Raw genomic sequence first — 12,310 nt, 5'->3', positions numbered from 1 at the left:
AACAGTCGTTCCTCCTCTTTTTAAACCTTTTCCTTCTTTAATTCTCCTAACATTGTGTGCCTTAGGTGGAAAGCTAAAATTTACATTTTTCTGCATAGAAAAAGACAAAGAATTATTACAACAAAACCAGAAAATGTCAATCCATGATGAGATCTTATGCCTTTCCTGACATTTGAACCTTTTTAAATGTCCTTTATTCGTCTTTTTTGAATCAAGCTCAGGTCAAGACAAAAAAAGTTTTGCAGTTGGAACACAGCAGCTACCTTTTAAAGATTGGATCACAATTTAGAAACAACACAAACATTTCTTTAACAGTCACAGATCAGAGAAATATGAGGAATTATGGAAAATATTAGTTTTAACTTAGACTTTTATTTCATTGCCAACTTTATCAACTTAAGTTGATCTGTTTCATCAGCCTCATTTTCATAAAATTTATTCATTTCAGGTTAAAACATATTCCATAATAACACTTGATTTATTAAAACCTTTGCCACATAAAGCATTTAAATGCTTTACATATCTATTTCTTCTAGAAATTCGTTAGAAATATTGATTTTTTTCAAGTTGTTCCAGGTTCCCTTTCTCTCTTCTCCTTTTCCAGCTTTCTTTTCCATAACAGAACCACATCATCTGCAAACAGCAGAGAGGTTAATTTTTCCAAACCAGACTCCACAGCTGTGCTTTGAGATTCTGCTCATGAACACCAGAAACAAAATCAGAGACGAGGGGCAGACCTGGTGGAGTTCAACCTGCAACCTGTAGCTTGACTTTGTGCCAAGAACAGACACAGCTCTTGCTTCGGTTGTACAGGGACTGAACAGCCCTTAAAAGCAAAACCGGCACCTCATAAGCCCACTAAATCCCTTCAGGAACATCATTGTAAGCCTTCAAAACACGTGAACTCAACAGTCAAACTCTGCATGAGTAAAGATCAGGTCCACTGTTCCAGGACCCGGATGAAATCTGACGTTTAAAAGAAAAGAATCAAACCTTTGAACCTTTTCTAAATAAATCTGGTGTGTGAAAATGTATGTTAGATCGCCTCAAACTTCATCAGCCAGCTTGTCTTCCACCTGGAGGACAAAGTTAGCCGAATCTCGCCTGAAACTAGAACTCAGGGCCAGAAAACTTGGAAAAACTTCCAGCTGCAAATTGAGAGTTTCTTAGTTTAACTACATGAGCATAAAACTGGAGACTGAGATCATTTTCTGGTTCTTCTCCTCACAAACTCGCATCTTCTGTGCTTTTTCCTCTGTCGTGAAGTGAAACTTATTTTTTAGGAAGGAGCCCAAGGCGAGGTTAGCTGGGTCAGGGGGTCCCAGAGGATGAGAATATCTAAGAAATCTGCATTGCTAAGCAGCTAAGGGGGGCTCCTGAAGTCTTGCAGCCCTGATGTAATGCTTGCAGAGCCAGTCGTACTCCACTCTATCACATATCCAACAGTCATCATTTTCATTTCATTTTTACTACAAAATTACATAAATCTTTTTATAAGGATCCCTCAGAATAAACAGATTTATGTAGATTTATGTCCAAAGAAAAATTTTCCTGAAGGGTTTTAATTTTTTTGACATTGTTGTACAGTACACCCCCACAGAGCTTTGCCCTTAAGACTATTTGTTTATAAAGTTTTATATTCCGACCAAAAAAAAAAAAAAAATCCAATTTTGATATATTGGTGTTTTAGAGTTTATTTCAATCAGAAGTGTGAAACACCAATAAATGGAGAAAAAATTATACTTTTCAGTTTCAAATTCTTTTTAGAAGTCTCACGGCAACTTTTTTAATTAGCTATGGGATATTTAAAGAAGGTTTTGTTGATTTTTTTTAAACAAATGCATGAACTTGTTTCTTTTAAAAACAAAAACAGTTGGTGTTTCCTCTTGCACAAAAAGGCATTTTCCAACTTCAGGTGTCTCAATTGTTTCAGTATTAAAAAGCAAAGTGTAGATTTTTCAGCCTTTCTTGGCCAAATGAAACATGTTTTACTCTCAAGCCATCATGCTAACACATAAGTGCGATCTGGCTGCAGCAGCAGCCTTTGAAGCCTCCTCGCGGAGCTCCATCAGGGAGCTCAGATCTGACTGCAGCTGGGTTTGGGCTGCATTGAAGATCAACACTCCACCTCCACGGTAGATCAGAAACTCCTCATGGTGAGACACCTCACCTCGACTCTGAAACATCAGAGGTGTTTCCCGCCTCCTTGGGTGCCCACGACGGCCCTCTCTGCTTCGGTGTTGCTTGACTGCTGCTGTCTGTTCGACTGATGCATCCTGGGTGTTTTTGTTGTTGCCTTTGAGCTGCTTTTCCTGCATCACTGCCCGCCCATTGCTTCTCCAGTCAGCTGACAACCTTCTTGCCTCATGTCTTAGTTTTCAGTATGTGGGACAGCATCTTACTTGGGTTTATTTTTTGCCATCTTCTTCTTCTCTCCACTTGTTTTCCTTTTACTTGATGTGTGAGGCATCTTTTTTTGCTCAGACATAGACTTTGTGCATCCTCAGATGGTGAAGACTTATTTAAGCTGCTCCTAACATGTCTGCATCTTAACCCAGTTTATTTTTCAAGTGCACATATATATATACTGTATATACATATAGTCTTCCTTGCACGCCACACCGACTGCAGCACCGTGCAAAGGTTTTATACCAGCCTTTATTGGCTTGATAATTTGCTTCCAAGCACATGGACTTTCTTTTAACATTTATCATCTCAAAGAACCAGAGAAGATGCATCATCGGTCAGATCATCTGCTGTATGTCAACTGTTCAGCTCTTTGTTTGAGCTAAAATCTTATTTCCTGACAGCCTGACTTATCTTTGCTATTTTTCAGCTAATTCAGCTAAAAAAAACTGGAACCAAATTGTGTTTAGGTGAAAGGCTGCTGATAGCAAAAAAATCTGAGCTGGGACTAATTAGAGGCACAAAATTTCAAGTATATACACAAATCTTTACTTGGAATCTCGTTGAATAGATATATGCAACCTGTTTGCATATGTACAGTACTTAATTGCAATATTCCTGCAACTGACGTGCACATTTATTTGTTGCAATAAAGTGTCTTAATTATGTCCTAATTGAATCAGAATTAATTCATATTTTGTTTCTCCAATCAGTCACAATTTGGTTTCATAGGTTACCCAACCCTCCCAAAGATGTCTCACATTTCTCGCCCTTTCTATCTGACAGAAAATGAATTAACAAGAGTCAGAGATGGGTTTGAGACACCTGCAATAACTGTGAGTATTTTGAGAGAGAATCTGTTTTGCATATTTTTCAAACATGGTTAAAATTCCTGAAACACAGAAGCGAGGCCCTGGGACTCGCATGAAGATATTTGAAACCATTGTGGACGTTTCAAGACATTTTGTAAACTCTGTCTGCAATGTGTCACCAGCAGTCCGGTGAGATAAATGACTCTTTCATGCTCAGAAGTTGCATACCCTGATATCCAAGACATACAATTATCTGGAACGCCACGCAGTCTGTAAGATTTAATGTAAAACAGCTAACTCACCAAGCATATTACCTAATCTGACAGTCAGTTCTTCTTTCAGAGCAGCACAAAGTCCCTCAGTTAAACAGCAATCCTCTATTTGTCTGTGTGTCTGTTAGTAAAACATGCAATATAAATTATCAGACTTCCAGTCAGTCAGTTTATTAAACTGTTTGGCAACCAGCTGTTCAGTCGAACACAGCTGGATTATTAAAGTCAGACTAACACATCATCATTCAGTCCATGAAACCTGTAAACAGTCAGTCAGATGAACAGATAATCAGTCAGTCAGTCAGTCCTGGTGTCTCACGTCTCCTCTGCAGCTGTCAGACTCTGGATGAGTGAACCTCCCTCAGTGGTTCCTATTGATCAGGTGCTGTGTGTGTGTATGTGTGTGTAAGACAGAGAGACTCGATGACATTCATCACTTTGGGTTCAGAGGTTACAGATTCAGTTTTTATTACCCCCATTTGAACAGCATGTTCTGCTCTCCAGGTTCAGAAAACTGAACATTTCATACAGATTTATTTTCCTACAAGGTGCTGAGGGATGTTTTTAGGGTTTGTTAGATTCATCTTAAGGTAAAATGAATGTGAAAGCAGCACCGGCAGCTTAAAAAAGAACAATATGTCAAGTTAAAAACAGAAATGAACATGAGGACAAGGCCATTATTTACAAAAAAAATCTAAAACTTTCTGGCTCAGAAATACATTTTATTCCATGAAGTGAAAACAAAATTTACTAAGAGAGGTTTTTAGTCATTATCAAACTTGTTTTAGAGACAAAAGGAATTAAAATAAAGATCACCCCAAAATAACATTAATCATGTCAGATTTCATACAGTGATTGTTCTATTTGTTTGTGTGAAAGCTGTATTTTGGAATTCTGTAGTTGAATATTAAACAGAATATAACATGACTTTCCTGTAAAATTAGTGTCCTCTGAGTTAGTCTCTAACAGGTGAAAGACACAGAATAATTTACCTGAATCTGCTGCCAGGAAGAGTTGAAGCTGAAATGACAGGTTTCTTTCCCACAAACCGAGATCTCAGACTTCCTCTGCTGAATAATCATGACAGCAGTCAAATACTGACACCGTGTGGTTCCTAATGGTACTGCAGAAGACTGCCTAATTAATCTCTGCCTGATCATCTTCTCTTGTTCTCTGATCAATTTATTGAGTTTTTATTTTTCTAATTCTAATATTTTTATGATTTCTTTCCTCTTCTGTACGTTTTTCATTTTCTCTATCAGCTCCTCATTACCACATCTGTTCCTTTTCTCTCTTGTCTCTTTCATTTCCTTATTTTATTCTTATATATTTTTCTTTTATACCTCTGTTTTTTAAAGCTGGTTTACTCTCACCATTTGTTCTTTTCTTTTCTGAAAGAAGAGGATGTACACTGACTTCTGGTTCTTCTCATTCCAACCATCTGTTTCTCCTTCCAAATTTTATAATAAAAAAAAAAGATGCATTTCTTTACTGCTGTGAAAGGCAATCCTGTGGTTGGATTGCGATTAAACTGATGCTGATTTTTTTCAATGAGTATTTGGTCATTTTCTATAAAGCATATTAGTTCTGTGATGATGTCTTAATGCTCCTAAATGTACAATAAACCATTAAACCAAAATGTTTACATTTAGTTGTCTTTTCTGACTCTACTACGAGTTGATTGTGGGCGCCAAAGCCAAATTTATCAATTACAAAATCATAATTTACACTGAATTTTTTAACCTGCAGATGTCTCTAGATGAGGTTTTGTTCTAAATTTCAAATTCAAGCAGCTCTAAAAACACAAATTACTAACTAAAGATAGTCTATAACCAAACCAAATAAACAGATTTACTAAACTGAAAGGATCAAAGTCTTGGGTCTTAAAGACCAATGTCTGGACAACAAAAACAAAAACAACCAGACTTTTATTCTGTAGCTGAAGATTTCAGCTACAGAATAAAAGTCTGGTTGTTTTTAACCTTCTTGGGGTTGGGCTGTCATGATTCAATGACAATAATGTGACTCTAGATGGGTCATTTATCATGAAATCATCTGCTTTTTAAAAACATGCTTGACTTTATGTGATTCATGTGATTGCATCAATATCTGAATCAGCGACACATTAATGTCATTAATTTATAAATATCTTTTTTCAACATCTAAATATAATTAATTTAGATGATATTAGACACATTTTTAACCGTGACTTTAACTTTCTTTGTTTAAAGCCTATTAAATCCCAGCCCTGGTCACATTTGAGGTTTTTTTTTTTCAGTTGTTTCTCGTCACAGTGGAGAAGGACTACGTGGGTTTATTTGTGTTTCTTTTACTCTGTTTTTTGTTCTTCTCTGTTGCAGAAACCTTGGAAATCACGTTTGTTTAAAATCCCACAAAAGTAACCTACATGACCCCATACACACACCCAAACACGGTAGAAACAGAAAATAAAAACTAGATTTTGAGTGTAAATTCAGTTGGGGGTTCCCCTTTCTGACACACGAGCAGGGAAATTCCTCCCTTGCAGCATTTCTCTACATTTGCTAGTTTACAGAAATTAAAATGCATCTACACATATGCATACTGATCAATACAATATTTACTTAAAAATCTCAAATCTGTGAAGCTTTTGTGAGATTTTCAAACCTTTTTTATGAAGTCAGAGGTTTCTACATTCTTGTGAGGAGATTTTGGCACACAGTGTTGAAGCAATGTGCTTCTTTTCATTGCCTTGTTTGGATGATTGATTGTGAATCTGTTCTGATCAGTAGGTGATGATATAGATGAGTCAACAGGAGGGGAATAAACAGAAAAGTGTTTTTTAGCAAAAACTGCAGAAGGAAAACACAAATAAAGGCAGTGGCCTTCACTATAAGCAAGAAAACTGTCTGGAGATGTTTGAATTTCTCTAAAATAAGTATCCAGGTTAACAAGTATTAACAGTGTTTATTCTTATGATGCAGAAATAGATGATCAGTCATGTAGGCAACATGCTTCCTGGAAGAAAATCATTGCATAAGTAGTTACAGTCATCAAATGGTGCAAAAGGATTCTGTTTTTAACTAATCAGTGTTACTCAAAGGTCACTCCAAACAGCGGTTTCAAATGTTTTTAATCATTCGAGAAATATTTCTAAATTACCAAGGCTGGAGTCAGAACACACCCTTGTGATGGTTATCTGTGCTTTTATTTCCTCTAGTTTAAATCACTGTCATGCACTTTTACATGTTTTGACAAACAATATATTTGGGGATTGTTTAAGACTCCAAACTTTAGCTCTTTGAAGCGGACACTATTAGTCGCTCCTCAACAAACTCCTCCGGTTTTTATGAAGCGCTGACAGCATCGAGTCTTTTAAAAAGCAGCTAAAGATGTATTTATTATTTGCTTTTAGGTAGCTAATATTTAGTTTTGTTGGGGATTTCATGGCTCATTTGTTTTATGTTTTTATATCTACAAACTGGTTTTTATCTTATTTGTATTTTTCAATGAAGCACCTTGTGATTTTAATCTGTGAAAGATGCTAAATAAATAAACTTTACTTACTTTATAAAATGGGGTGAGCAGAAAGGTTTTATCTCAATAATCAACAATTATTTCTCAAATTTCAAAAGCTTAATAATCAAATAAACATCTCAAAAGCATGTGAACAATTTGTTTTTATTTACTTATTTAATCTTTATTTTCAAAACCTTTTCTTATTTACGGTGTTGACCTGTGGATTGATTAGACGTCCACGAGTGTAAACGTGTCCCAAAACCATCAAGACTCACTCAGGTCAGAATGAACCTTTTAGAGAACCGTTAGTAAAAGATGACGGGAGGTCAGAGGTCATGAAAAACGGGAGATTCTTCATGCTACACCTATAACATAATCCTTTGGTTTATTTGTTTGCTTCCCCCCCATGAAGACCTTCCTGTTTGTGTTTTATCTTTCTTTTTTTTACCATTTTTACAACAGGTGCAGATAGCGAGTGAAAGCACCTATAAGTCATGTCTTCCTTTTTTGTCTCTGTGATGAAGTTCTGCTCAGTCCACAGTGTTGTAAAGAGGAACTGACGACATGCTGCACCCTGAACATAACAGCATCTGTTGTCTTCGGTGTCAGTCGGACTCGGTCGTTCTGCAGTTTCAGCATGGAGGAGATCTATGTCAGACATGTGGAGCTGCTGGGCTTCGAGAAACGCTTCTTTCCAAGTCAGCACTACGTAAGTCTGAAACTTTTTCCTCTTCTGTCACAAAAACCTGCCAGAGGTGTTCCAGTTTAAACTGAGCAGGACCCTAAACAGAAATGCTTGAGTTAAGGGTGGGTTCTTTGAAATAATCTGTAAATCTTGCATGTAATGGGTTTTACCTGCAGGTGTACTTGCTGATGGTGAAATGGAGCGACCTCTCAGAGAAGGTCATCTACAGGACGTATCCTGAAATCCACACGTTCCACGTCAGTTCCACTGAACGGCACAGTTAAAATCCCTCCAAAAGACTTAATATGTGCAGCATTTAAAAGTATTTGCTGTTTGGTTCACAGAAATCGCTGAAGGAGATGTTCCCCATCGAGTCTGGACAAATAGAGAAGAAGGACAGAATAATCCCTTCATTACCAGGTAAAGATAATTAGATTTTTTTTCTTTTAAGCAGTTGTAAACTTTATGTCCTCACTTTACCCTGCTGTAATCATCTTTCAGGAAGCACCTGTGATTAACCAAACACGTGTGGCGATATTCACTTCTCTTTTTTACTTAAAAGTTCAACTAAAACCGGTGGTTCTGTTTTGAGCAACGGCTGAAGTTCTTTTTACACAGTAGAGTCAAAATAATGCAAAACATTCAGCAGCTCCACAACTTCATTTCTACAAAGAAAAAAAAAAGCAATAATATTAAAGACCTAGCATTTCTTGAAGGAATGCATATCGCCCGCTGCTTTTTAATGCGAGTTTAAGACTAAAGTAAATTTATGAAAAAAAAAGCTATAATCATTTTGGTCAAACCTTGAAAACAACTTCAGTCATGAACTCATCTGAGATTATGAGACGTGTTAGCTCATGTGTTGAAAATAACTTTCAGCTACAACCACACCAAGCTTCAGTTCAACATCTGTAAATCTGACAGTTTTTGTTTTGGCTAAGGTTGATTAGCTGCGGTGGCCATCTTGGGTTGATGGTAATCAGTTGTCGGTATAAACTTTCTAAAGTAGAAACTTTCTAAAAATTTCCTTAAAGTATACCTAGTGGTTCTGAGGTATTTTGCTAACAGATGGACAGTGTTAGCTCTAACAGGTAATGCCAAAATTTTAAGCAAAGAACCCTCAAAGTACCCGTTGTGTATTACTCTCAGCCACTTTCACACCAAATTTTAGCTCAATATTAATAAAACTGATTGAGTTAAAGCTATTTTTGTGTTTCTAAATGTCTGTTGGTTGTGGTGGTCATCTTGAATTTGACTGAGCTTGTTTATTGAGCAGTTCTGAAGTCAAATGAGGGACGGTTTCAGGATAAAGTAAAGCCTCCATCAGGGTTTGGAAACTGCTCTCCTCAGGTCCTACATGTTTACAGACTGTTGTTAAAGAAGCGGTGATGCTTGACTTGTTTTAATTTCACTTTTTTTTGTGACATCCAGCTGTAAGAAACGTGCGCCGCTTCTTTTTCTGTTCCCGTTTATGTTCTCGGAGCCACTTTTGTTGAAAACAGAACTGCAGCTTTACACAATCACCTTGTGAAATGTTTGTTACTAAAGTCCTGGTTGCACGGTGGAAAGGGGAAGCAGACACAAAACCTCAGACCTGATGCAACTGCAGCTCTCTGTTGAACCTTTAATCCCTCAGAGCGAAGAGATGAAGGCCAGAAAACAAATTTTATTTTGGTCTTTGAAGTATGTGGTGCATAAAGCTTTCCTGGTTTAATTCAGATTTATTTTAAAGTCTGCTCAAGATGGACTTTTAGGGATGTACTGAAAGTTCTGGTTGTTAGGTACAAAGCCACCCTGAACATTCTGAGGATATCCCAACAATCACAACTCGGTGAGATTCCACCTTAAGTCTTTCTTTTACATGGAAAAGTTAATAAATATAACTCTGCATTGCAGAGTGGTTTAACCAGCAGTCTGAGGATGGAAGATCACAACTATGTAGCTAAAGTTTTCTCCCAAGTCCAATAAAGCCACCTCATACTGTGTGATTTCAAAAATCATAAAGGACTTGTACAAATAGATAAAAGACTGGACCATTTCCTGCCCCGGCAGAATCTTTGTTCAACAAATTTATGACGAAAACATCAGTCCAGCTTCAGATGCTCTTTTATTAGGAGGAGGAAGTGTAACAGGAGGCGGCTGCAGATGTGCTGGCCACAGTCCACTGTTTGTTTCACAAGTTTGTTTTTGTTCTTTTTTATTATGCAAAAGTCTATAAATCAGTAAAAATGCCACCAAGTCACCTGAATCTTACCTGGAACTGGTCTCTGCCGGTTCTGTTTGTCTCTTCAGCTCCACGGTGGCTGGACAGCGAGAAGTCCAGGGAAAACAGGAAGACCACCTTGGCCGAGTACTGCCAATCGCTCATCAGCCTGCCGGCTCACATCTCCCGCTGCAAACACCTCTCCAGCTTCTTCAAAGTCCGACCTGAGGATGAGAACCCTCCTGCACCAAACACGTCAGTATATCCCACAGATGTTGTTCTGTAAACTGCATGTTACCATGTGAGACACTTAAAAAAACAAAACATTTTACCAACAGACTGAAAAGAAACGAGACGTTCGTGGTTTCCAGAGAACTCACCAGAGGCACCGCGTCTGGTAGGAGTTTGTTTTTTTCTTTAACTTCTGTAAAAACTAACAGATTGTAAATTTTTTATGATCCTGATATTTGTCTGGAAACAGAACAAAATTGTTTTTTATTTTAAGATAATAATGGTTTTTATTGGGTACATCTCAGCGTTTGATGATTTGATATGTTAAAAGCTTTTTGCAAACTATAAAGAAACAAGCTCTGTTATTTTTAGCAAACAATATCCAAATCATTTTTGGGGAATGCATTTCTTAGCAAATGACTCAGACCTGTTGTGTTTGCAGAGATTTCTGGCCCCATCATCCTGGACACCTACAGAGTGATCGCAGACTTTGAAAAAACGTCCAAACATGAGATCAACCTGCACACCGGAGACCTCGTGGAAATAGTGGAGAAAAGTCAGAACGGTGAGAAAAATAAAACCAATAAAAAACACAAAAGTTGGTTATTTTCAATTTGGTTTCAGAGGCAAAAATCTAAACTGAAGTCCAAATTATTTTTGTTTTAATGTGCTCCTATTTTCAAAGTTTACGCACACGAAGAACAACAGAAAAATCAAGTATTTGTCAAATTTTTAAAAAGTTGTTTATCTTTAACTAAAACTCTTTAATACAAACAGTCAGTTCCACTTTCATTTGTCTTTCAGTCATATATTCAGCTCATTCAGGAGATGGTTGTAAGGATTTTTGTCTTTTATGCTACTTTTAGCTTTTAGCTAGTGTTGGTGCGTTTAAATAAAAAAAGGACGATGACATCCTAAAAAGCCATATTTTCCTGAATGTTTCTGTAACTTTTGGTGCTGCTGTTGCTCTCAGGTTGGTGGTTCTGCCAGTGTGAGACCAAACGAGGATGGGTTCCTGCCTCCTACCTGGAGCCTCTGGATGGACCGGAGGAGGCGGAGGAGGCTGAGCCCAACTATGAAGGCAAGAGTTCATCTGTTAGCAACCGACAAACAAGAGGGGCCTCCTGTTTGTGTGTGTATTTAAATCAAGTGTTGTGTGTCCCTTCAGGAGAGCTGCACGTCACCAATCAGGCCTACAAGGCGGAGCTGGATGATGAGATTTCTCTCAACGTTGGAGAAACCGTGGAGGTCATTCACAAACTGTTGGACGGCTGGTGGGTCGTCAGGTAAAGTCAGATTAGCACAAACGTGCACACGACTATGGTTTCATCTTAAAATTAAATGTGTCCAGAAGAATTACAGTACTATGATCCACTCGTAGGTGCATTATATTTTCCCTCCAAGCAGCTATTAGCAGTTGAATGATGCCTTTTCTTTCTTTCTTTTGCTTCCAGAAAAGGGGATGAGACGGGTTATTTTCCCTCCATGTTCCTGCAGAAGGCCGACAACAAAAATGGAACCGTGAGGAGGAACCCACGGGGACAGAAACCTCCACCACGCAGGTATGATCACACTTTTCTTTTTATACAACACACCGTTCAGTTTTACACTAAGGATTTAAATAACATAAACCTATTTCAAACATAGATCAAATTAAAAACAAACAAAAAAACAATGTGTTCTACAATAGAGGCAACAGATGGTAGAGAAGTGCTGGTTTGCACGTAGTCCCTCTGGTGTTTTCTTGTGGTTACAATGAATTAAAGGGAAGTGTTTTAACTTCCTAACCACAAATTGTGATTTCATTTCTCTTTGCGCAAGTTTCTTTTCATTTCTGGATCCTAAATTACATTAAGCTGGAGGGACTTTCATTATTGGACCAAGTCTATTTAAAAAATTAAAATCTGCATCATCAATGATCAGCCAAACATTGAGACTTTAGTTGTGCATGTTGGAGCCAACGATCTGGCAAAGCAAAAATCGGAGATTCTGAAAAAGGACTTTAATATTCTTCTGGACACTATGGGAAAATTAAAAATTAAGTTATTTCTAAGTGGTCCAATTCCATCACCTCAATGGGGAGATGAAAAACACTCCAGGCTGGACATGATAAACAAATGGCTGATTAAAACCTGCTCTGCCAGCTCAGTGACCTTCATCGATAACCTCGGGATCTATTGGCAGCGCTTTCACCTCTTTGGAA

General features: G+C 37.6%; 1 protein-coding gene and 1 long non-coding RNA gene across 2 annotated transcripts in view; one reads left to right on the top strand and one right to left on the bottom strand.

Annotated features, from left to right (window-relative positions):
• Positions 1 to 6,416: 6,416 nt before the first annotated feature.
• LOC108243599 lies at positions 6,417 to 10,066 on the bottom strand. Its single transcript, XR_001808898.3, has 3 exons — positions 9,928 to 10,066; positions 7,844 to 8,048; positions 6,417 to 7,770 (listed from the first exon to the last, which is right to left on the bottom strand). It is a non-coding gene; the product is annotated as an uncharacterized LOC108243599 (long non-coding RNA).
• The window catches only part of ncf1 (neutrophil cytosolic factor 1), a 9,681-nt gene continuing 4,938 nt past the window's right edge, over positions 7,568 to 12,310 (top strand). Inside the window, exons 1-9 of the mRNA XM_017429166.3 lie at positions 7,568 to 7,697; positions 7,850 to 7,930; positions 8,018 to 8,093; positions 9,966 to 10,131; positions 10,215 to 10,273; positions 10,550 to 10,672; positions 11,081 to 11,188; positions 11,276 to 11,393; positions 11,562 to 11,669. Coding sequence (XP_017284655.1) covers positions 7,626 to 7,697; positions 7,850 to 7,930; positions 8,018 to 8,093; positions 9,966 to 10,131; positions 10,215 to 10,273; positions 10,550 to 10,672; positions 11,081 to 11,188; positions 11,276 to 11,393; positions 11,562 to 11,669 — 911 coding nt within the window. The 5' untranslated portion in view covers positions 7,568 to 7,625. The remainder of the gene's footprint in view (positions 7,698 to 7,849; positions 7,931 to 8,017; positions 8,094 to 9,965; positions 10,132 to 10,214; positions 10,274 to 10,549; positions 10,673 to 11,080; positions 11,189 to 11,275; positions 11,394 to 11,561; positions 11,670 to 12,310) is intronic.

This window comes from Kryptolebias marmoratus, linkage group LG13, assembly GCF_001649575.2.
Source record: "Kryptolebias marmoratus isolate JLee-2015 linkage group LG13, ASM164957v2, whole genome shotgun sequence".
Lineage (NCBI taxonomy): Eukaryota > Metazoa > Chordata > Actinopteri > Cyprinodontiformes > Rivulidae > Kryptolebias > Kryptolebias marmoratus.
The sequence above is the reverse complement of the archived record's forward strand: the minus strand, read 5'-3'. Positions and strand labels throughout refer to the sequence as shown.